The 26,792-nt window shown below is 39.1% G+C and overlaps 1 protein-coding gene across 2 annotated transcripts in view; it reads right to left on the bottom strand.

Annotated features, from left to right (window-relative positions):
- The window catches only part of Xrn2 (5'-3' exoribonuclease 2), a 77,511-nt gene extending 73,019 nt beyond the window's left edge, over window positions 1–4,492 (bottom strand). Inside the window, exon 1 of one of the 2 annotated variants that reach the window (XM_047539965.1) lies at window positions 4,317–4,492. In XM_047539965.1, the coding sequence (XP_047395921.1) occupies window positions 4,317–4,391 (75 nt within the window). In that variant the 5' untranslated portion in view covers window positions 4,392–4,492. Of the gene's footprint in view, window positions 1–3,951; window positions 4,008–4,316 lie in introns of those variants that run through there. The other variant, XM_047539966.1, reaches the window with a different exon arrangement.
- Between the last annotated feature and the right edge of the window lie 22,300 nt (window positions 4,493–26,792).

The raw sequence follows: 26,792 nt of genomic DNA, 5'->3' as shown, positions 1-26,792 counted from the left end.
GAACTCTCACGTGCTGCTAACGTCAAAATAAAATGGCATAAACAATCTGAAAAAGAGTCCTGTAGGTTTTTCTTTTTAAATAATTATACATCTACCATACAACCCAATTGTAAGGAATCCCACGAAAACCACACCGGACACAGGAAATCACATAAGGGAGTTTATTAAGCAAACAGAGTTGTCTCCCTGCAGGGTAAGAGAGAAAATGAGGGGGGAAAGAGAAAGGAAAGAGAAAGGGCACGCTAGAGAGAGTGGAAAGCAAGGAGGAGAAAGAAAGCGAGTCGGGGAGAGAAAGGCAAGAGAGAAAAGATGGCAGTGAAGTTATCTTTAAGAATCCCGCAGGGCTAAGGGGACCAATAACGGAGAAGGATACTTGCTGACTGATGAACCAATAGCTAGTTAAGATGTTCACAGACTGATAGTAGGTGGGAGGCAGGGAAATGGCTGCATCGGAAAGGGTGGGGAGAGCAGCTTTGTACATTACACCAATTATATCACTCTTATTTTTTCTCCTAAAGAAATAAAAGCATATGTTCACACAGACTTGTATGCAGATGTTCACAGGTTTTTATAGACGACAGACAATAAATGTTCATCAATGGAAAGAATGAATAATCAAACTGTGGTATATTTCACAGCCTAGACTACTATCCCAAAATAAAAAGAAATGAACTACATTTAACAACATGAAGGAATCTCAAAATAATTATACTACATGAAAGTGAGTAAACCAGGTAAAAAAGAGTATATGCTGTATAAAAGTTATACAAAATTTTAGAAAATGAAAGCTTATCTGTATAAGGTTAGAAAACAAATCAGTGATTGACAAAAGATGGGCCACCAGGAGGGTAGAGAGGAACTACAGTGGAACAGAAGGAATGCTTTAGAGGTAATGTTTGCCATCTTGATTGTGGTGATGGTTTTATGGATATATACATTGTACTAAATTGTACACCTTAATACATATTTATTTTATGTCAATTATACTTCAACAAAGTTGCAAAGAGAGAGGAGTGTAGCTACAGAAGAGACAGAAAAGGAAAAATCTGTTTACGAGGACTAATACACAGAGTTTGGTGAAGGGAAAAAAAAAAAGGTCAAAAAATAATCAAAGCACTCCCGAAAACTAAAGAACACAAGAGACTTCAGACTCAAAGATTCTACCACGTACTGATCTAAATGAATTTAAATTTTAAATGAAATCTGTACCTATGTACATAATCATGGAAGTTTAAAATTCAGAAAACAGCAGGTGAGTGGGGTGTGCCTACAGTACCAACTACTTGGGAGGCTGAAGCAGGAGAATTGCTTGAACCCAGGAGTTTGAGGTGAACCTGGGTAACATAGACAGATGCTATCTAAAAAAAAATGAAAGAAAGAAAAGAAAAGAAAGGAAACAAATAAAGAAAGGAAAGAAAAAAAGAAAGAAAGAAAGAAAGAGAGAGAGAGAGAAAGGAAGAAAGAAAGAAAGAAAGAAAGAAGCAGGACCAGTGGAGCAGGTCTGTAATCCCAGCAACTTGGGAGGCTGAGGCAAGAGGATCACAAATTCAAGGCCAGCCTCAGTAATTTAGCAAGGTCCTAAGCAACTTAGTGAGACCCTGTCTCAAAATAAAAGAGCTGGGGATGTAACTCAATGGCAAAGCATCCTTAGGTTGAATCTCCAGTATCCCTCCCCCAAAAAATCAAATCAAATAGAATTCAGAAAGAAAAACTGATGAACAAAAGAGAATGAAAGCTGAAGCACATAAAAATTAAGAATATGCCTTTCTGGTTTCCATACACTGGTTCTGACATGTATTAGCTGACTGATCTTAAAATATGTTACTCATCCCTTCCATTTCAGTTTTCTTACCTTGTTATATGTAATAGCAGCAGTCATATATTAATATATACAGCATTAATATCTGTAAAGTGCTCAGAATAGTACTTGATATATGGTAAATGCTACATAAGCATTGGTTAAATAAATAAAAATCACTTTAACATTGAACTTGTCATCAACAATATTGAGTGACCAAAAAATGCTTTCAAAGTTTGAGGAAAACTAGTTTGCAAACTTGAACTCTAGACCCAGTTTAAGATCATGCACATGCATGGGGTAGAATGGGGAGACTAAAATGACTGAAAAATCACATCCTACAAAGCTTTTCCTAAGAATTCAATTGAGAATAAAAACCAAGGAAGGATTTAATCCAAGAAACACAGATAATCGAGAAAACAGACCTTCCACTAAAAATTTCAGGAAGCAGCTTTCCAGCAAGCCTACAGAAAAACCAGGTATGAGTCTGACTTACATGTGGGTGCTAATGCTGATCTCATAGGAGGAGAGAGCAGAAAGTAGCAAAGAGAGTTTCAGAAGATGTGGGATAAAGGGGAGGGTTAACAGGTACAAAGGTACAGTGGGATATAAGCAATGACTTCCAAAGTTCTATAGCAAAGTAGAATAACTAGAGTTCACAACAACTGATAGACATTCCAGAATGAGAAGATTCTGAATGTTCCCAAAAAAAGAAATGGTAAACATATGAAAACAAAATATTTGAGGGGGTTGATATACCAGTTGCCCTGATCTGATTATAAACTGTATACAAGTACTAACATACAACATGGAAGCCCATAAAAATGTGTAATTGCTATTTGTTAATAAAAATTATATGTAAATAATTTTGCATCTATTAAAAAGGAAAACCAGGTCTGAATGCAACCGAAATAAAACTTAAACTTCTTTTTCCAAGAAAAAAAGCATTAGCACTTGAGTGAACCAAAAAAAAAAAAAAAAAATACAGTTTGGGTGAAGAAAGGTGTAAAGTAGAAAAAAAAAAGAAAAGCAGCAATATGAAAAAGACAAAAGGAGCATAAAAACCAGAATCGCAGTACACAACACACAACATGACAACAATCAACAATACCATCAGTTTTTAGAAACAAACTTGTATAGCTAAAGTCAAAAACAAAAAAGTGCTTCTGATAAACTTGAGGTGAAGGGTAAGAGAAGTAGGAGCAGAAAAGCTAATACTAATCTTAGAAACCAGTCAGTCAAGGACACTTTACACAGGTGATGGACTTTTTGTTTTTAACGTGTATTACTTGAAGTTACAAACTTTGCCAGCAGAAAAAAATAAAGATAGTGCTTTACTACATTAGGAGGATAGTAAGGGAGGCTGCATAAGTGACTAAATCCTCTCCTATCTTAGCCAGAACTAATTAGATGTGGCTAAAACTGATAGAGTATAAACAAACTGAGATAGTAACTGTCTGCCTCTGGAGAGAATAGGATGGGAACAGTTGAACAAGGAACTGGTTGTTGTGGTTGTTGTCGTCGTCGTTTTAGCCCACGAGAATGTAAAGTCTGATGAAAATTTTACAAAGGAAACAAGCATTTAGTTTAGCAGTTTCTCTTTTGAAAAAATAACACGAGAAATACTGGGAATGTCACCAAAACAAAGCTTTTGGTTTCTAGTGGGTTAAGAAAGTAAAAATCCAAGATCTCAGCAATCTAAGGAAAATAAATAAGCTCACAGTAACAAACAGGTACTGACTTCAAAAATCAAGGAGGGGGAGAGACAGCCGTGAACCTGAGCCTTCCCAGTCCATAAATTCTGATTAAGAGTACAAAATCGAACTCGGAAAGAATCGCTAAACACAGAATTCAAGAAAGGCTTCAAATCTACCCAAATATTAACAAACCAACAACAAAAAATGTATTGCTCGGATGCATCTAAGAATCTTGAAAATTTCAACGAGCAAGCTGTCCAGCAGCTGGCACACACCGAGAAAGTAGCACTCATAAGACCTCTGTCTCGTCCAAGACCTTTCTCACATACTACTTTCGCCTAAGATTTAACAACAGCAACAAATGGCCTCTCTCGGATAGTAAACAACAGAAGGCTCGCCGCCAGAATTACTTTAAAGATTGTTAAAAGCAAGAATTGGCATCCGCGCACGCCTTACCAATGGCAAGTACTGCTCAACAGGCTAGCTGTTGAGACTGTACGGAGACCCAAAATGCGCGGTCCCGGGAGGAAACAAAGCCGTGGGCGGAGCCTTCCGGTGCCGGGAAAAGCCGACAGGGGAGGAGCGGCCCTCCCGCGAGTTCTGACCCAGCTCCGCCCCCGCCCCTCTCGGGCCGTTCCCAGGGATCCCGAATCCCTGAGCCCGCGACCAACAGCGCGTCGGACAGCGGCTGCCTGCGGGACTGGCAGCGGGGCACGAGCTCCAGACGGCTGCTCCTGGCCCGGCGGCTGGACCCGTGGACCGCGGCCTAGAGAAGCCAAGGCTTCGGGTTCCACCGCGGCGGCAGCCTGGCGCCTGCTCACCTTCTCTTCCACGCAGTTGACAATGATGGAAGGGTACTTGCGGCTAAGCCAGCGGAAGAACGCTGGGACTCCCATAGCGGCAGCGCACCTGGAGTCAGCGGCTGGGCCAGCGGACCAGCGTAACCAGAGAGACAGGAGCGGCAGCCGCGGGCACCGGCACTTCCTCCCACGTGCGCTCCGGAGACCGGAAGTGACGTCACGGCGCCGCGCCGAGGAAGCCGGGAAGGGGACCAGGCTAGGTGAAGGAACTGACTGGCTCTGTTGGTGACGGCGGTTTGGGAACGCCGCATCCGGTGGCTGACCAAGTGGTGAAGTCTGTAGCTGGCCTCGCTTGGCGAGCTTGCTTTTGGTGTTCACAGCCCCGGAGCGCGAGGTGTAGCTCGTCTGAGTCGCGGGGGCTTCTTGGTGACGCTTTTGCGGTGGCTCCGCGGAGATTTCACTTTCCCTGACCTGGGTTCCCCTGGGACGGTATCCCCGCGCTCTGCAGGCCTCGTAGGACCTCTTCCTTGCCCTTTTGAACACTTCTTTGGAAAAGCGTGCCTTATTTTTACCCTCCTTCATTCGTCTTAATCTACAGTTGAATTGAAGCATTTAAACGCTCATTTCCATTTCGTGGCTTCTTTTGGTTTTGTGCCCACAGTACATATCCGGACTCTAGAAGGGAGCTTTTTAAAGTATTTTCATAATAATCATGACTGGTCTTCATTAATAACTCACTTTAAATAGGTATAGAATCTAGCCAGCATATAGGATCCAATACAACCATCCGACTGTATTAAAAAGTGTATTAAAAATGCCTAATATCACTCTAGTGTTTATTGAGCACTTAGACTGTTTTAAGGCGTTGGCTAAAGGTTTGTCCCATTTAATCATCATTTGAGCCTTCTCAGGATACCATACCATCCTGTGTAACATATTAGAAAGTCAAGTTTTAGAAGGGTTAAATCACTTACTTGTTCACACAACTTCTCTTTAACTTCAAGCAATGATCATTGAATCTCCTATCCTTGCATTAACATGATGCTTTTATCCTTGTTTTCTGATGACTTAAAATAACATTTTTTTTTCAAGCATATGAAAGGAGAGGGTCTGGAAGAGGCGGTATTTATGTATTTATGTCCATTTGTTCAAGCCTGGATGTCTGTCTCCACTGAATCCCCTCTTGGCTTGACAAATCACACTCAATCCTAAAGGCTCTCCTCAAGAGGCCTCAGTGGAAGTGTTTCACTTCCACTCCCCGGCAGTCAATCATTGCCCCCTCCTCTGTGGTCTGATGACACTTTGTTTAAACTGCTGGTATGGAACTTAGAGAAGTGGTTATCTTGTGTTTTACTTAAGGATAGTCAAAACTACTCCAGAGTATTATGTCTATGGTGAAATTCTTCATTTTACTTGGAAAAGATCCCTCCTCAAGTATTTGGTTTCCCTGAGAGGTGCTTTGTTCTTATAAGAACACACACATCACAGGCACTGGTTAAGGCAGTGACCAAATTTAACCATTTGAAGTTCTTGCCTGCATTTTTGAACTTAGAACTATAAACATTGTAAGACAGCCCCTCCCAGCTGGTCAAAAGCTGTAAGATAAGAATTGGGACTTGTTACCAGTAGGTTTAATTCCCTGGTATCAGTGGTTTTTGAGGTCTTGCTAAATCCCTCTCTTTCAGCAGTGTGGTTGATAAGTCTGTCCCTTGATTCCATGAGCAAAAAAAAAAAAACTCAAAAATCTCCTTTTGCCCTAAGCTGATTTGAACTAAGTTTCAATTCCTAACAAACCATTAATCATATTTGGGGCGTGCACATCCAATTCACCCAGGTAGTAAAATTGAATAGGTACAAAAATTGGAGTTATTAGTGCTCAGAAAAGGGAAGGGTAAAAGTTGGAGAGAAGACCAAACAAAGGTGGTAGGAGTATATGGACCAAGTATTGTGATGCCTTCCCTAGCTCTTGTGTGTCCTGTAAAAGTCTGTCAGACTCAGGCCTAGGATGGTTTTTTTTCTTATTATAATAATTAAAGAAGGGAGAAAACCTGCTATGTCCCTCTTGCACTCTGAGAGTTCTTTTCCTGTTTCTATTCTTCAATAAATCCTACTCTTATATTCAGAATGGAAGAAATTGAAAAAGAGAGTAAGTCTAATGTTGAGGTGACTGGAAGAAATTGAAAAAGAGAGTAAGTCTAATGTTGAGGTGACTGTGGTCTAGAATCACAGGACTAGCCAATAGAAAATTCAAGAAGCAGAAGAGAGGAGAAAGAGTGTTGGGAATTACTAATATTGAACCAGACCTTGAGCTTCTGCAGGTTGGGAACCCAGAGATTTTGGGACATTTTCGCCTACACTTAAAGGAGGCAAAAGAAGGCTCCAGCTGATATCAGGATTATATTAATGTAAAGAATAATATGAAAAATGCATAATATATAGAAAACAATATTCATAAACTTCTATAAATTCATTTAAGCACTATTAACATATTAGAAAAGAAATTTTGAAATTTTCTTGCCTACTATTGACCTGAATTATCAAGTTCCTCTTTTTCCTCCTGATCCTCACAAAATTCATATAACCTGTTGTATTTAAAGTAGTAGTACTGGGGTGGGAGGGGTTGGGGGGAAGGAAAAAAAATAACAGAATGAATCAAACAACATTACTCTATGTAAATTTATGATTACACAAATGATATGCCTTGACTCCATGTACAAACAGAGAACCAACATGTATCCCATTTGTTTACAAGAAAAAAAAAAGAAAAACAAAAGTAGTAGTACCAAAGGCTAATTTCATGGGTCAACTTGACTAGACCATGGAGTGCCCAGATATTGGATCAAACATTCTTGGTATTTCTGGAAAGGCATTTTAAAAATACGATTAAAAATTGTAATTAGTAAAGCAGATGGTCTCCATAATGTGGGTGGGCCTCTTGGAATAAGTGAAAGATCAGAATAGAACAAAAGTAATAGCCCCCAAGCAAGAAAGATTTTGCCAAACAATTGCCTTCAGAGTCATCTATCCATTGGCTTTCCTGAGTCTTAAATCTTGTCGGCTAACAATGAAGAAATGAAATTTTCATCTGCTGGTGGGAATGAAAATTGATGGAATCTCTGAAAAAGTTTAATGTAATATGCTAAAGTTAAGGATATACTTACTCTAGTACCCAGCAATTTACTCCCAGATAGGCATACAAGACTATTCATAGCACCATTGCTCTGGCAAGGCTAAAACAAAATCACCCTACTGTTCAACAGTAGAATGGATAAATGAACCAAAATTCTAAAGAAGAATACCACAATGAACTGAAGTACACAAAAAATGTGAATTCCAATTCTTCACACAGATTCAGACATGCAGGGCTGGCTGTACGTGTTGTCTTGAATTTTTCTCAGCACGTAAACTGCTACTCAATGCAAATCAAAACCACCCTAAGATTCCATCTCACCCCAATTAGAATGGCGATTATCAAGAATACAAGCAACAACAGGATGTGGGGAAAAAGGTATACTCATACGTTGCTGGTGGGGCTGCAAATTAGTGCAGCCACTCTGGAAGCAGTGTGGAGATTCCTTAGAAAACTTGGAATGGAACCGCCATTTGACCCAGCTATCCCACTACTTGGCCTATACCTAAAGGACTTTAAAATCAGCATACTACAGAGATTTAGCCACATCAATGTTCATTGCTGCTCAATTCACAATAACCAGATTGTGGAACCAACCTAGATGCCCTTCAATTGATGAATGGATAAAGAAAATGTGGTATATATATATACAATGGAATATTACTCGGCCATAAAGAATGATAAAATTCTGGCATTTGCAGGCAAATGGATGAAATTGGAGAATATCATGCTAAGTGAGATAAGCCAATCTCAAAATACCAAAGGACGAATGATCTCCCTGATCAGTGGATGATGGGTGGGTGGGAAGGAGGTAAGAATGGAGGAAAGAGGAACTGTGTAGAGGGAAAAGAGGGGTGGGAGGGGTGGGGGGGAAGGAAAAAATAACGAAATGAATCAAACACTATTATCCTGTGTAAAAGTAGGACTACACAAATGGTATGCCTTTACTTCATGTACAGAGAAACAAGATGTATCCCATTTGTGTACAATAAAAATAAATTTAAAAAAATAAACTGCTACTCAGTCATTCCTTGATGAACATTTGTTGAGTATCTACTGTGTGCCACTGGAAATGCAAAGATTTTTTTTTTATAAGGAGGGGAGGGGATTACACCTCCCAGGATGCCTCTCCATACTTTCACCACCATGCTCTGGCCCAGGACTGGCATCATTCTTGCTTTTCCATCTCTCTACCCTACCTCAAGAGAGTTTATTAACTAATATTTATAGATTATTTGGCCTTATCTCAGCTTCTCTCACAAAAATACCCAGAAAAGTAAGAATCTTAACTTTGTTCTGAAATATATTGATGGTTTTCATTCTTTTGTATAAAGGCCTATCAATTTTGAAAGCTGCCCTTTTTGAGTCACACTATGAAAACCTAATGTCAATCTCTTACAACATTTTAGTAAAAATTTCATCTCCTAGAAAAGTCCAGATTTAGATGATTAAATAAAAAAGTTCTGTTTCTATTTTACCAGTTAAATACCTCTTCAGTATACTGCTGAAGTAACCATAGTTACATCATTTTTCTTAGTTTCAACTTCTTAGTGATAATGAAGCCAGAATTGAGGACAGTCAGTTAGTGTAATGGAGACCACTCCTGGGAGATTGGAATGTCAATGTCTCCAGAGCTATTTTGATCATCAAGGATACCTGCCTATACTATGCTCCCCAAAAGCTGCAGGCAGGGAATTGCTAATTAATGCCCCCTGGGCCCCTGCCTGCCTGAATGTCTCCTTGTGACCCTTCCCCCATCCCCCATCTGCTTCTCACCTTTGGCCATCTCACTGGCATCTCCTGGGCCTAGTCATGTAGGCAGGAAGGAGAAAGATAAAGGGGGGAGAGAGAAGGAGAACAAAGGAGATTCTAATGTATAAAAGATGCAGGTGCACTCACTTCTTGGGATTTCAGAACACCAGTCAAAGTCCCCTTCTCCCTCCCAGAAGTCTATGTTACTACCTTTAAATAAAACCTGCTTAACATGCTTGCTTGCTTTGGCGTGCTTCTCTGGTGTTATGCTTCAACATCTGAGGAAGCAGAACTCATCACTGATAAACACGGTATCAATAGTACTTTGTCTTTATGATGAATATATTTCAGGAAAAAAAAAAAATCTGCACACTTGGGCCTAGAGTGAGGAGCAGAATTCTGTGGCATTGTCTTCTTTCAAAGTTGAGAAATTTGGTGTAAGCTCGGCAGGCACAGTTAGCAGCCAAATAAAACCAGACAGAAAGCAGCAGGAGCAAGCTTTATTGGAATTTGGCTCTCGGGTGAAATTCTCAGACCCCCAGGGTACAGCTCAAGTAGGGACCCAGAGAAAATTGCAAGTGGCCCCGGCTGCCCAGGGTTTTTATAGGCCGGAGTGGGAGGGGGTCTGGCTGAGTGACAGGTGGATGTTAAGGTCAGTGGAATCTTCTAGCCCACTTGATCAGTCACCTTTTGGCGGACTGGCCTTTGTTCCAGCTGCTGAGCTCTGCCCCCTACAGTCGCCTAAATTCCGACCTAACATTTGGGAACATGATCTCAATTCAAATACAAATGAGCTTTGGTCTCAGCTTTGGAATTAGAGAAATTCAGGGCCTAGTCTTGGAGTCTTGAACGTGATGCTTAATTTTACATGTCAACTTGGCTGGTTCACAGTGCCCAGATGTTCAAATATTATTCCATAAGTTTCTGTGAAAGTGGTTTTTTAAATGAAATTAACATTTAAATTGGTATACATTTAAATAAACTACCCTCCATAATGTGGGTGGGCCTCATCCAGTCAAAGGTCTAGGTAGAACAAATACTGACTTCCTCTGAGCAAAAATTCTACCAGCAGATTGCCCTTGAACTCTGACAGCAACCCTTCCCTTGGTTTCCAGGGAAGGGAGACAGTAGACTTGGTAAGCCAACCCTCCACAACTATGTGAGCCAATTTCTTAAAATAAATCATTCTTTTATGTCCTTGGTTCTGTTTCTATTCAGAACCCTGACTAATACATTGGCAAGATGTTTAACCTCTCCAAGCCTCAGTTTCTTCAACTGTAAAATGAGGATTAGAGACATCATAGAATTTCTGTGACAATTCAGTGATACGGTGCTTAGGGAACAGTCCCAAACCTGCTAAACACAAGCACGTGTCAACCATTTTGTGCTTACCTGTTCTGCATAATTTGCCTTGAAGAAACCTCATAATTTAATTAGTATGTTCCACTTTTAAAGAGTTTGAACAATTTAATAATCTAGCAGAACCTTATTTTTCCAGCAGCATATGTGACTGGAAATGTTCTAATGTCAGGTCTGACTTCATCCTCTCTCACTTGTATTTCCTGCTCATTCCCACCTTACTGGATATGCCCTGCTAGTGTTCCCACCACCTTTCTGCCAATTGTATTTCTATTCATTCTCTCTTCCTCTCTCCTGGTTCCTACCCATGCTCATCTTCCATATCACTTCAACTCTTCTACGCATGGTATTATGTCTCACCTTATTTTCTATTTCATTTGTGTACATTCTCTTCACTGAAATCTATCAGGATAAGGTATGCTATTATGATGTTACTGTAGTAACAAGTCATGCTTGAAAGCTTACAAAGTCAGACTGTAGGGCTGTCCTCCACATGGTGACTCAGGGATCTTGCTGCTTTCATCTTTGGTTCTTCCAGCTTAACACATGACCACCACAGTCACTACCAAAAGGGAGACAGGGAAGAAGAGCTACACTGATTCTTTTCAAGGAGAAGGCTTGGTGGTAGCCCAATCCCTGTCACATGGTCCCAGACCAACTGCAGAAGAGACAGGGAAATAAATTCTTCCTAAGTGCTCAAGAATTGGAAAAGAAAATAGGATTAGTGAGCACCATCTATGTCACATTTAATTAGTGGTAAAACAAATTACTAAATGAGATCCATAATCTTTGCTACATATCTTGGGCACCATAAGGAAAAAAAAAAGTTATTGCCCTCAAGAGCCTACAATCAGTAACAAGAACATGATACAACCACAGAATGAAATATCAATAATTACATATCAGTTTAATTGACAGTAAAAAAAAAAAAGTCTTCCACCTTCCAGCACAGTATCTGATTAAAATTCCAAATGAACCACACAAATAATAATTGGTACAGACATTTAGGAAAAGTAGAGATTTTGTTATTCAAAGGGATCATAAAAATGATAGGGAGGAGGAAATATTCACTGAATCTTGGAATAGTATTAAGATTTAGTTGGACTGAGGTTGTAGCTTAGTGGTAAAGGGCTTGCCTAGCACATGGAGGCACTGGATTTGATCCTCAGCATCACATAAAAAAATAAAGTTATTGTGTACATCTACAACTAAAATATATATATATATATATATATATATATATATATATTTATATTAGATTTAGTCAAGGGCCAGGCACAGTGGCACACACCTGTAATCCCACTGGCATGGGAAGTTGAGGCAATAGGATTGCAAGTTCAAAGCCAGCTTCAGCAATTTAACCAGGTTCTGAGCAACTTAGCAAGACCCAGTCTCAAAATAAAAAAAGTAACTCTATTCTTCCATATATCAGAGAAAACATTTGGCCTTTGGCCTTTTGGGCTTGATTTCCTTTAGCATGATATTCTCCAACTCCATCCATTTTCCAGCAAATGCTATAATTTCAATCTTCTTTAAATCTGAGTAATATTGCATTGTGTGTGTGTGTGTGTGTGTGTGTGCGCGCGCGCGCGCGCGTGTGTATATAATATACACCACATTTTCTTTATCCAGTCATCTGTTGAAGGGCATGGAAGTTGGTTCCATAGTTTAGCTATTGTGAATTGAGCTGCTATAAACATTGATTAGGCTGTGTCACTGTAGTATGCTGATTTTAAGTCCTTTGGGTATAAACCAAGGAGTGGGATAACTGGGTCAAATGGTTTATATTAGATAGAGGGAAGTGAAGGGAGGGGCGAGGGGAGGGGGTAGGAAGGATAGAGTGAAAAAGACATTATTACCTCATTTACATATATGACTGCAACACTGATGTGATCCAATATGAACAATCAGAAAAAAGAGAAATTACACTCCACTTTTGTATGATTTATCAAAATGTATAAATGCATTCTACTGTCATGTAAAACTAGTTAAAAATTTAAAAATTAAAAATTAAAAATAATAATAAAAAATAAATCAGACTGGGGATGTGACTCAGTAGTAAGTGCCCCTGGGTTCAATTTCTGGTACAAAAAAAAAAAAAAAAATTTAGTTGACAGAGTAGAGCAAGAGGGTTGGGGAGGGGGGAGGGCAGGGAAAGGGAAGAAACTGGGAAATGAGATTGATCAAATTATGTGCATGCAAGAATATGGCATAATGAATTCCACTATTATGTATAATTATAATGTACCAATAAAAAGATTTTGTCAAAGGTGGACATAGTGGCACATACCTATAATCCCAGCTCCTCAGGAGGATGAAGCAAGAAGATTGCAAATTTGAGGCCAGCCTGTGAAACTTGTGTGGAAAGAAACTGAAGACTTTGGAGTCAGGGACATGTCTTTTTATTCATCTTATGGTGGGTTTTTGGTATATTCTCAATGTTTTTACTGAATTGAATTCTTAGAGCAGTGGTACTCAAGAATGTTCTGGACATTCTTTAGTGGGGACCATGAGGTCAAAATATTTTCATAGCACTATTAGGTTTATACTTACCTTTTGTACTCATTCTTTAAGAGAGAGTATGGTGAAATTTTTCAGAGGCTCTGTGATATTTGATATTGCAACAAATTGAATTGGAGGAAGATATGACAATCCAGTTATCTTCTGTCAAGCCAGATATGGACAAGCTTTCCAAAAATGCAAAATAATGTCAATCTTTTCACTAATGTTTTTTGTTTGAGAAAGTGCAGTTATTTTCATAAAAATGTCTTGTTGTATTAACATGTTATGAACCTCTTATTGTTATTTGTGTGTTATTATTAAGTGAATCAACAATTTAGTGGAGTTTTCTGTTTTTTGTTTTATAGTGGTAGCACTGGGTATTGAATCCATTCATGCGTGCTAAGCATATGATCTACCATTGAGCTACACCCCAGCCCTTAAGTTAGTATTTTTAAGTTTTCTCAGGTTTGATTTCTAGCATAGTAATATTAATAGTTCTAATTCATTGAAATAAAAGCTCCTTGGAATCTTTAATAATTTTTAAGAGTATAAAGGAATTTTGAGACCAAAAAAATTCAAGAACCTATTTTAGAACATTAAACTAGACAGAGTCTACAAGTTTCTGTTCCTAGAACCCATTCAAAACTAATTTTCAAGTTTCTAGAATTTTGATATATTGAGACCTCGAATGCTTCTTGCTACCTGAAACCATCTGCAGTAATTATCAGGAAATGTAATTCACAAATACAAATGAACATGGCATTGATAAGCAAACATGCTTTATATCTAGCTCAAAATGTAGATACAGAAATGCAGATAACTGAAAGACTTTTTGGTACGCGATGCTGGGATCCAACCCAGGGCCTCACACATGCCAAACAAGCACTCCACTGAGCTATATATCCCAAGACTTTAAAGATGAATTTTTAAGGCATCAATAAGTATAAACTGATAAAGTCAGAAAGATTATTTAATTCTAAACATTCTCAGTCTGGTCACATTTTTTTTTTTTTTTTTTTTTGATACTCAGGGGCACTTGACCACTGAGCCACATCCCTAGTCCTATTTTGTATTTTATATAGAGACAGGATCTCATTGAATTGCTTAGCACCTCACTTTTGCTGAGGCTGACTTTGAACTTGTGATCCTCCTGCCTCAGCCTCCCAAGTCGCTGAGATTACAGGCATGCGCCACCATGCCCGGCTTGTGGCCACATCTTAAGTCTACCAAAAACATAACATTCTCAGTACTCAAAACATAACAATGAGTAGTGTACCCAAAAATGTTTGAGAAAGAGATTTTGCAGTCAAGTGACTTTAGGAATTCTGCAGTTGAGCTGAGCTGACTGCATTTCTGTGACCATCTTAGATCCTTTTTGGTTATCCCAACTCTAAATTTCTTAACTGGGAGAATCCGTTTTTTGCAAAATGATAAACCTCGTATCCTTCAGATACTTTAAGAAATGGTGCTGTAGATGTATTAGGAAATGATGATCACATGTAGAAATGTCTGCATGCTGCTACTGACATGTTTAACAAGCTCCAGCTGTATACATACAGCTGAAGGGAACACAATGTGATGAAAACTACAGAACTAAATCCATATTTGTTATAACATGGACTTAGACTACATATTCTGTGCTCTAAAACATAACCCCAATCAATCAAAGCTTCTAGAACCTGATTCACTTGTAAAACAGGTATAAGACATCCTGTATCCAGCACTGTGAAAGGATCCCGCTACATTTCATAACTTAATATGACATTTGAGGAAATCTGGCAGATTTACATTTAAGGCCACAGGTTGTATTGTCTCTTAAAGGAAAAGACAGGAAGTTGACAGAAGCCATATGTTTCAAAGAGTTGAACAGTAATAATTCCCTCTGGTAATATAAATGGAAGAAGCTGGATGGAAAAGACCTTGTTTAAAGGATAATAAAGTATAAAGCACTCTGAGAAGTGTCGAAGGTAAGACCTCAACCCTACAAGCTGATAAGCAGACCCAGACTTTTATTTATAGTGACATGAGTGACATTTATCTGCCTTCACTAGAACATCTAATCCACTTGTCAAGGTGTGTCTTAAATGGAGACCTGATTTCTGGTCATAGTTGGCAGGCTTCGAATACAAATGTGACTGCCTTGGCTGAAATTCCTGATTGGAAAAAAAGAAATCATTGAGATATGAAATCATCAGGTAACTAACTGTGTAACTCCTTTTAATTTTGCCTCAGAGGGGACAATCTCTGAAGTGGGTCTTGACTTTATGATAGAAATTATGGTTTGTCAATTAAAGTAGGAGTGGAATGAATTACTGAGGGATTCGTAAGACTCAATATCGCCCTACCAATTCTCTGAATAGAATCCTAATAGAATTGCAGGTGCTCCTTCCTTACCCCAAATTGTAACCCAATCCAATTTCAGGAACTGAAAATCAAGACAAATCAAAAACCATCTACAAAACAGTCCATAGTAAAGGAAACTATGGGAATCCAGGGTCCAATACTTTCTTGATGAGCTTAGTCTTGGATGATGAAGGATAAACACATCTAAAATTATTAAGTCAAATAGCAGTTCAAGGTGGGGGAGGCCACAGCTATTCACAAATAAACAGAATTTACTATAAGAGTTCAAAGGAAAGAAAAGTTTAATGTGGGTAGGAGTCAAGCAAGAACTTATGAAAGAAGTGAGGACTTGAAACAGGACTTGATGGAAGAGAGAGAGAAAACCTTCACTAAAATGATGGGTCATTAACTGAAGGGCATAGTGGTCCCACTCCCCTCCCTCCCCCTTTTTCTCTCTCCCTCTCTCCTTCCTCTTCTCCTCTCTTCTCCTCTCCTCTTTTCCTCTTCTCTTTCTCCTTCTCTTCTTCTTCCTCTCCTCCTTCTCCTCCTCCTTCTTCTTCTTTCCCTCCCTCTCCCTCTCTCCCCTCCTTCCTGCCCCACTTCCATCTCTACTTCTTGTCCATATGCTTCTTTGACCACATAATTCATTCTGCCTTCTGTTCAGTTAAGGGCCCTGTGTCATGGTTCTGCCCTTGGCCTCACCCTAGATCATAGTGTGGAGAGTCTCTTCTGTTTTCTCCCCTTTACCTTGTATATAGCTGTTCCTAGCTATAGTCCTTTTAAAACAATAAAACCAATTTTATTGAGGTATAATTTGCACACATTAAAATTCATCCATTTTAACTGTAGGGTTCAATAAGTTTTGATAAATGTATATACTTGGGAATCACCAGTATAATCAAAATATAGTCTAAATAAGAATTCAGACTTGGACATATTCAATCTGATAATCTACAGCTTGTGGGAGAAGCTTCCTCCCTACCCCTGACCCTGAGTAATCATTGATCTGGTTTTTGTCCTTCAGTTTTTTTTCAAGAATTTCTTATAAACAAAATCATTCCATTCATGGTCTTTTGTCTGGCTTCTTTTATCTTAGAACAATGTTGTTGTTGTTGTTTTTTTAAATGCATCCATGCTGTGTCAATCATTAGTTTTGGGTTTTAGGGTTGTTTGTTTGTTTGTTTGTTTTGTTTTGTTTTGTTTTCAGTGCTGGGGATCCAGCTCAGGATCTCACCAAGTGTCTACAACTAAGATATACTCTCAGTCCAGTTTTTTTGTTTTGTTTTAATTGCTGCGTGGTATCTCACATGGATATACCACAACTTGTTTACCCATTCACCTGTTGATGCATATTTGGACTCTTCCTAGTTTTTTGGAAAAAAGGTGCTACGAACATTCACATATATGTCTTTTTGTGAAAACATGTCTTCATGTCTTTGAAGCAAATGCCTAGGAATAAGGGTTGCATGATAGGCGAATGTTTAACTTTGTAAGAAATTGCGAAGTAGTGTACAAATGGGCTTGTACTATTTTACCTAAATATAATGTTTGATGATTATAGAAATGGCCTTATGAGCATTTTAATGGCCTCGTCAAAAACTGCGGGAGTTTTTGATGTGTGTTTGTGTGTTGCTGGGGATCAAACCAAGGTCCTTGCACATGCTAGCAAGCACTCTACTATTGAGCTATACCACTATCCCTGATTCCTACAGAATGGGATTCACAGTCCTGAGTCTATCATCTCTGCTCTCCACCATCTATCTGCCTTCATTTTCTTTTCAGATTGCACCTTCCACTGTTTCTTTTATGTGCTTATATCATGCAACATTAAACTACTTGCCCATCCATAACTGAGCCATACCTGAGTGGCAGTTCTTCCAGGACTACAAATGGATTTACATTAACCATGCAGTTGTCTATGTGGCTGATGAAACACAGTTACCAACCAAAAGGTTCAGGGCTAGGGCTCAACAGTCCTACTTGGTTAGGCACCAATGTTAATGTTTGACTGAACCCAGAGGTGCTTTACCTCTAGAGCTGCATCCCCAGAACTTTGATTTTCTTTTTTTTTAAATTTTGAGACAGAATCTCACTAACTTGCTGAGACTGGTCCCAAATTTGTGATTCTCCTGCCTCAGTCTCCCAAGTCACTGGGATTACACACATTTGCTACTGTGCCTGGCCAGACATTATTAATCTTGATGTTTAATTTGTCTCTAAGGAAAACCATACCAAACCTGTTTCTAGGATTTTAGAAATCCTGTTTTTGAAGGGAAGGAAATACAAAGAGCATTCTCTCTTCACAGATTCAGTCAATAAACTTTTAATAAGCATCTACTATGAGCAAAGCTTTACAGAGATACAAGTAATATAATGTCTTTGTAAGATGAAAGTCACTGCAGCCATCAAAGAGTGGGGACACTAGCAGATGGCTCTTAGAGAACCCGAAGTGACTAAGGGGACTGATGAGATTTTAACTGAAGCACAAACTGGAAAATTGGAATGTAGGTTTGTGACAATTACAAAGAGGAAGAAAAAATAAAGAAAAATGCAACCCATCCTGCCTCATTATTCACTCATTACTTAAGCAAATAAAAGTAAATCATCCATTTGGTGATGCTGAATTTGAATTAAGTCTACAGACTATTAGAAGCCTCATCAGGCAAGATTTGAACCCATAATGTCTCCTGGGTTCAGTTTGTCATTTCTTCAAGGTAATGCTAATCATAAAGATGAAAACAGAGATGGGAGAGGAATGGGGGTAGAAAATTATGCATTTTAAAAGTCACTACTAGCCAGTTTTTCTCAGTAAGGTGATAGCAATTTGAAGGAGAAAATGCATTAGTAATTTGGTGTTCAGAGTGTATAAGCCCCCTTTCTCATTTTTTCTATTTTTCAAACCTGATTTGCACTGTTCTGCAAATCCATATATTTTTTTTTTCTGAAATGAATCTTCCACCTGAACTAGTAGTGTGTTTCTTTGTCCTAACACAGGTTGTTCAAATAGGGTCATTCAAGAAACTTGAATAAAAACTAAAACATGGGACTAAGGATGCTGCTCAGTGGTAGAGAGTTTACCTAGCATGTGAGAGGCCCTGGGTTCAATCCCTAGTATTGGAAAAAAAAAAAAAAAAAAAAAAAAGCACTGAAACACAGAATTGGGCACTTGTGTTACACAAAAATGAGTCATTATCTGGCTTGTAGCTACACAATTTGGGAACTGCGCACACTCCAGGATTTAGCACAGCACAATAGGAGAATGCCTTAAATTAATTAGTACTCTCAAAAATGAAACAAACATTTTCTTCCAGTGAATGGCAGGAACATAGTTCTATCATGGAATCACCTGCTTAAGGAGAACTAGAGAGAACTACCTTTTACAGAGAAAACTTTAGCCTATGGTTTAAAAAAAAAAAAAAAATAGGGGATTCAGTGACATCAAAAGACCAGGAATATTTTCTGGGTGGTTGATTCCACCACCAAAGGTAAACGAAATGATCCCAAACTCCAAAGCAAATGCATTTCCCTTCTGTCTAGCACAAGGAGAACCAGTAAAGTGTGAACTTGACTTTGATGGTCCAATTCACAGAATCAATTTCATTTCTGAAATCCCATCTAGCAGCAGGGTCTAAGCAGAGAGAACATCCAATCCAAAGGCCCCAGACAGGAAAGGCACTGGTGAGTTTGGGAAACGACAGAGACTTATGTGACCTGAATAGAGTGAGCAGAGAAAGGAGCTGGGGGAAAGATAAAGGGTCAGAATAAGCAGTCTGTGCAGAATTAAAATGTTTTTTCTGGAAACAAGGGAGCAATGTTGGAGAGTTTTTAGGACTTATCTTTTTAAAGGAGATTTCTGGAAGTTATGTGGGAAATTTTGAGGTGGCAAGGGTAGAAGCAAGAAGACTTGTATAACTGACTAAAGATGACCACAAGTTCATTGCCACTCTTGAGAAGTAGATTATATTTCTCACTACTTGAATCTGGGCAGGTTTTATGACTGTTTCAACCAACACAATGCACAGAAGTGGTTCTATTTAACTTTCACAACTGTGATTAAAGAAATCTTCAGCTTGCCTTTCAGTGCTTGGAGTGTTCCCTCTTGAAACCTAGCCACCATGCTGTAAGGAAGCCCAGGCAGTTATGTGGAGAGGTGAGGCTAGATGGAAGAAAAACCAGGACCCTGGCCAATGGCTCCAGTGGGGCTCTGACAGGGTAGCTGTCACCAACTATCAGCTATGGGAGTGAGGCTGTATTGATCCTTCTAGCCACCCTCGAACCCCACTGACATTGTGTGAAGTTGTGGAACCACTTGATCAACCCACAGAATCATGGAAAATTATAAACTGTTGTTGCTTTAAGTTACCAAATTTTGGGGTTGTTTGTCATATATCAATAGATAATTGAAAAAAATCTGTTAGAAAACTATTCTTTATTCTAGATGGGAGATAAAGGTGGCTTTGTCTAGGATAGCAGAAGAAAAGCAGGGAAAGAGAAATGACAGGATTTGTTACTGTGTCATAAGAAAGAAAGAAAAAACAGGATGATACCAAGAATTTAAGGCCTAGTACTTAAAGGAATGGAATTGTCATTTACTGAGTCAGTAAAAATAACTCAAAAACAGGATTGGGGGAGAAATAGGAATTCAGACTTGGACATATTAAATCTGATAATCTACAGCGTTGGGGATTGAACCCAGGGCCTTGTGCTTGAAAGACAAGCACTCTAACAACTGGGCTATATCCCCAGCCCCCTGGCTAGATTTTTAAGTGGAGAGGTTGAGTAATTAGGTCGATATGTGAATCTGAAATCCAGAAAGAATTTGGGCTGGAGACTTAAATTTGGAAGACAGCAGCATAGAAGAGGTATTTAAAGTTACCAAGGGATGTGATTACTTAGTTTTAAAAAAGGAAGAGGAGAGTTATGAGGACTGAGTCCAAGGGTACTCACTATGATTTGGATAAATGTCCCTCAAAAACCTTGGTCTGGAGTTGGGGTTGTGGCTCAGTGGTACAGAGCGCTTGCCTAGCATGTTTGAGGTACTGGGTTCAACCCTCAGCACCACATATAAATAATGAAATAAGGGTCCATCAACATCTAAAAATATATTTTTTAAAAAAGCCTTGGTCCCCAGCCTGTGACATTACTGAGTGATGGTGGAAACTTTAAGAGATGGGACCCAGTGGGAGGAAATTAAGTCGTATGGGGGTGTGCCCTTAAGGAATAGTGGGAGTTTGGTCCCTCATCTTTCTCTCTCATTACATCCTTGCTGCCATGAGGTTAGCAGCTTCTTCTTTTTATTTTTGGTACTAGGGATTGAATTCAGGGGCACTCAGCCACTGAGTCACATCCCCATCCCTATTCTGTATTTTATTTAGAGACAGCATCTCACTGAGTTGCCTAGCACCTTGTTTTTACTAAGGCTGGTTTTTAACTCACAATCCTCCTGCCTCAGTCTCCTGAGCTGCTGAGATTACAGGAGTGTGCCTCTGCACCCAGCAATTAGCAGCTTCTTATGCCACATACTTCCACTATGTTGTACTGCCTTGCTTCAGATCCAAAAGCAATGGGGTCAAGCAACCAGAGAACCAGAGACTGGAATCTCTGAAATAGTGAACCAAAATAAATCTTTTCTCTTTGTAAGTCTATTTATTTCAGATATTTGTTACAGTAACAGAAAGCTGACTAATACAGTGTTCCAATATTTAGAACTCAAAATAATGGGGAAAAATCTCAAAGGAGACTGAGTAGGAGCTTCCACTGAGATGGGAAAGAAGTCAAGAGTGTCCTGGAGGCCAAGAGAAGAACATATTTCAAGGAGGGAGTAAACAACTGTGTCTAATATAGCTGACCCACTCCTTGAATGCACTATTCAATCACTATTCATACCAATTATTTGATATTTGCTGAAACTTGGTCTGTGGCTAAATAGGCAATTGACTTATTAAGGTGTTGTCTGTAACAGTGGGGTGTGATACTCTGTGTATGTCAGATAATTGTCTATGTCTATCTATGTCCCTGCTAATTGTGTTCACATACTCTCTTTCATGATTTTTTTGTCTGTTTGATCTAGCCATTACTAAATGACATGTTAAATTTGCCCACAATATCAATGATTTCATATATTTCTCTTTGAAGTTCATCGATTTCTTCTTAGCATATTTTAGGTTATGTTATTAGAGGTATTCATATTTACAATTGTCACATCTTTATAAAGTGACTATCTCAAGAAATGTTTTTGTTGTAGAAATTAATTTCATATGATGTTAAAATAACTATATTAGCTTTCTTTTGATACCTTTCAGATATATTATTTTTGAAACTTTTCCTTTAACCAATTTCATATTTGGATGCTTACAATGCAAATGGAAAATTACCATTTTTTCCTTCCTATTTCTCTTCCTCCTCTCCTCTTTTTCTTCCTCCTCCTTTTCCTCCTCCTCTTCTTCTTCTTCCTCCTCCTCCTCTTCCTCCTCCTCCTCCTTCTTCTTTTTCTATACTGGGGATTGAACTCAGGGCACTCTACCACTGAGCTACATCTCCAGCTCTTTTTATTTTTTATTTTAAGACAGGGTCTTGCTAGGTTGCTGGGGCTGGTCTCAGACTTGTGATCCTCCTGCCTCAATCTTCTGAGGCACAAGGATTATAAGCATGTGCCATTGTATCTGGCTTGTAGAAATTTTAAAATACCAAGGTAAAACTATAGGTTAGTCATATTTTATAATTCATAGCACTTTTGTAATCAAAACCATAAAAATTTGGATTTCTAAATGTAAGTATATGTTTGTAAATACACAGCAAAACACTCCTAAGGATACTTAACTATTTATGGTTTCAGTATTATAGATGAATTACTTGGACATTAAAAACAAAACTTTATAGAGAAATTAGAAGTGAATGAAGCTAAATATTTTAGTGCTTTCTTAGGAGAGTAAGATTGATGTTTATCTCCTTGCATTTTCATTCTTATATTTATTACATTTTTAGAATGGGTATTATTTGGGAAAAAAAGACAATGTTGAAATAATAATAGAATTCAGAAAAGAGATACCTTCTCCCTGACCCTCACACACACACACATAGAATGTGCTCATTAAAGGATGTTTGAAATTACACAGTGAGTATATTCAGGAATCTTCTCCCCATTGGGCCTAAACCTCCCCAGGGAGGACTGAATATAGCAGTGGGGATGGAGAAAGGTTGATAAACTTCTGGAATCACTCTTTTTTAGAGACTCATAATTGGAACAGAAGCCTATTGTGACCAGGTAGTAGGGGCATCTCTGTGGGCACAGTTTTCTTGCTCCAGAGAGAAAACAGATTCCACAGACAAGCTTTGCATGACTACCAGGCAAAGCTGTTTGCCATAGGCAGAGCCAGCAACCCCACCATGCATATCTTCTTCACTGGATGGAATTGCATTCCTACCAACTGCCAGACACTGAAATTTCCCTTCATTCTCCCTCTGCCTCTACTTCTGCTGGTCTGCTCAAATGGCAGCAAACTGGTAGGGGTGGTTTGCCAGCCAAAAGACTGCCTGCCCCTGCTCAAGGATGTCTCCCTTTTTCTCTCCCATAGTGCTGATATTCTAAGACCATAGTCCTCCCTTGAGCAAAGGTTGCTCACTTAACCACTAGCACTAGTTTAGGGTCCACACTTTCCCATTCCCATCTCTGGTTTCTTCATCCTCTGGATTCTGCTGGTCCTAGTTGCATGTTAATTGACCAAGGACCTTGAATCTTGGCAGAGCTCAGAGGTCAGGTGTGAAACCTGAGTGTGGTGTGTCTCTGGGAAGTATAAACAAAACATGAGGTTGAACATTAACATTTGTTAGGACCTGATTCCTATTTCAGGCCAAAGACTGTGAACATGAGAAAGAGATCCTAAGAGATTAGAAAAGATTTGGTACTCAAGACTAGAAAGCTTTAAGACAAGAGCACAAATAATGCTGTAGGGGGAAGCAAGGAAATTGCTTTACTGTCTAAATAAAATTCTTTGTACATTCTGGAGTGAGACAGTAGTGACATAACCTACAGGTACCAACAAGGATTACTGGTGCCCTACATTAGGAAAGAAGACAACTGATGATTTCAGACACTTGTTTTATTTTTAAATATTTTCAAACTCCTCTCAGAAAAATTGTATGAATAGTACAAAGAACCCCTGTATGCTATTTATTCAGATTTCAGGAATTGTAAACATTTTGCCTTCTTTCATCATCATTCTCTTTCAATCTCTCTTTCATACACACACACACACACAATTTTTTTGAACCATTTGGGTAAAGTGAAAGATACAATGCTCCTTTATCCATAAATATTTGAGTACATTTTGTAAGAACAAAGAAACTCACTCTCACAACTTCTGTTCAATTATCAAGATTCAGAAAATTACCAGCACAATGTCATTATTAAATATTTCACATTCAAATGTTGTCAGGTGTCCTAATGGCATCTTCAAAAGCATTTTTTTCCAGTCCAGGGTCCACCAATGATCACACATTTGCACTGAGTTTCCATGATTCTAGTTTAACCTCTTTCAATTGGTACTGGTTTTTATCTTTCTTGACCTTACCTTTTTTTTTTTTTTTTCCGTTTTGGTTTTGGTACTGGTGATTGAACCCAGGGCCTCTTATCCACTGAGTCACATCCCTATCCCTTTTTTTGTATTTTCCTTGAGATAGGGTCTCCCTAAGTTACTTAGGGCATTGCTAATTTGCTGAGGCTGGCCTTGAACTCGTGATCCTCTTGCCTTAGCCTCCCAAACTGCTGGGATTACAGGTGCGCACTTGCAACAGGCTTTCTTACAATTTTTTAAGAAGCACAAGCCAGTTCTCTTATAAAGGGTCCCCCTTTATAAGCTTGTCTGATATTTCTTCCTGATTCATTTTAGATCACACATTTGGGAGCAATATCACAGACACAAAGCTATTCTCTTCTTAGTGTGTCATATGCTGATATGTCTCATCAGTGGCAATGACCTATTGTAATACCACACATTGCAAAATGGCTGTTTATTAAAAGGGAAAACTTTTTAGAATAATGATTATTAGGGACTGGAAAGGGTTCAGCAGGTGGAGATTGAAGGTGCAAGAAGACTAGATGGATATGATCTGTATGCATATGTGAAAATATCACAGTGAATCCTATTAATATTGTACAATGTGTGTTAATAAAAAATAAAGAAAATTTAAAAATGAAATAGACATATCCAGCAGGTATAAAACCAGTAAGGACAGAGTTGAACTTATAACACTATCAATCACCTGGCTATAATTGACCTCTGTAGATTACTTCATCTGAAAGAGCAGAAAACACGTTCTTTTCAGGCTCACATGGAGCTTTTACCAACATATACCATACTCTGGGTCCTAAACACATCTTAACCAATAACAAAGAATACAAATCACACAATATCTGCTCTCAGATTACAATAAAATTTAACTACAAATCAATAACACAAAGAGAAATTGGAATATGCCAACATTTGGGGGGCGAAATAATTATAAGAACATTACTTTAAAAAAAAGAAGGCTTTGTTTTTTTTCAAGATGGTGGAATAGAGGAGGTCAAGTTCCTGGCTGCTCCATGGTATGAAACCAAAAAAGCAAATAGGCAGCTTCTTGTGAGGCGGGTGAACATAAAAAAGGTTGTGGGGGAGACTTTACTGGAATTTAAAACTGGACATTCAAAGCAGACAGGGGACACAGGAGGCTGGATATAATAAAATGAGGAAAAAATCCCCAGTGGCACAGCCACTCCACAGCCAGGCCACAAGCACCAGTCAGAGCAGTCCCTGCAAGAGCATAGTAGAGGGATAAGGAAATTAAAGGAACCTACATTGTGGGGAGGCCTGAGGCTTGTCTGGGTAAGGAGATCAAGAACATTGCCCAACAAACCTGAAAGATGTGCTGCATGATATCCATGTACAGGGAAAGAAACCGCCATCTCTCCAGGTGGGTGTGCAGAGGACAAAGGAAGGAACCATTCTGCAGCCTCAGCACAGGGGCCAACAATGGAGGGAGCCGATTCTTGGCAAATCCTAGTTTGGCCTGAAATACAGGCCCAGTAAACACACACCACACCACATAGAGTGAGCTTAAGTGAGCAGGAGAAAATCAAACATGGAGAGAGGTTTACACAGGGAACAACTGGTCACAGAAATCCACCTGGCTCTATTCCTCCCCCTCCAATCTGAAAGCTTGCAGGAATTGCTGGGACATCTGGCCAGGAACTTGGAATGAGTTGAGGGGCAGGAGAGATGGGAGACTGAACCTGAGACTAGGAAATTTGGGGCCTACAGGTGACATAGGGGACATAAGAGACTAAGAATTGACCCCCTAAAGATAAAGCTGCTCCCCTGCCCTTCACTTGCATTCACTTTCCAGCCTCCCAACTTCCTGTCAGTCTGTGAACATCCTAGCTAGCTATTGGTTCATCAGTCAGTTTGCAAGTATCCTTCTCCGTTATTGGTCCCCTGTTAGCCCCACGGAATTACAGCTTGGAGGCCATCTTTTCTCTTGCTTTCCCTCTCGTACTCACTTTTCTCTTTCCCTCCTTGTCTTACATACTCTTTCTTGAGCACGCCCTTTCTCATTTTCACTCATTTTCTCTCTTACCCTGCAGGGAGACACTCTATTTGCTTAATAAAACCCCTTATGTCAATTTCCCGTGTCCGGCAAGTGTTTTCTGGGTTCTTACACCGCCCCCCACAAACATATGAGTGGAACCAGGGGAGATCCAGCTTGGATCAGCAAGTACTGGGTGCTGGAGGTGTGCTAATTTAAAATCTCCAGACCCATTGGCATTCAGCAAATAACCTGGAGCTCACCTAAGCCTAAACCCTGCCTCCAGGAATTCAGTTTACGGGATTACCTGTCTCACTCCAGCAATCCAGAGGGTGGAGTATCATGCTCCTGATGACCCCATCTAAACTTCTGAGAAGAGAAGCTGAGGATATTTTTAACTCCAATGGAAAGAATTCTTTAACTTTTCATCAATATTTTGTTTTCTTTTTTCTCTTTCTTTCTTTCTTTTTTAAAAATTATTTTTTTCCATTTAATTGTGACCTTGATAGTACATGGACATTTATACATTTTTGTATTTTTTTTTCTCATTTCTAGCATTTTTGAAGCCAGTTATGTTTCATGGATTAGTTTTTTGTGAACTAGGATATTTGATTAGTATATTTTGGTTTTGTTTTGTATCCCTTTATTTCTATTTATAATTTTAAAAAAATTTTTACTTTATATATTTTTTCTTCTACCTGTTTCCCTTGATTCTCTCTTTTCTTCCACCAACAGCCAATCTCTATTGCTCTTTCACTCTGCCTTTAATCGTTTATTTCTGTCTTCTCTACTACTCCCTCATAATTATCACATCCTGTGTCACTTCTGTTCTTTCCCTGTCCACCATT

This window comes from Sciurus carolinensis, chromosome 2 (assembly GCF_902686445.1).
Source record: "Sciurus carolinensis chromosome 2, mSciCar1.2, whole genome shotgun sequence".
Taxonomy (NCBI): Eukaryota; Metazoa; Chordata; class Mammalia; order Rodentia; family Sciuridae; genus Sciurus; species Sciurus carolinensis.
This window is presented reverse-complemented; position numbering and strand designations above follow the sequence as displayed.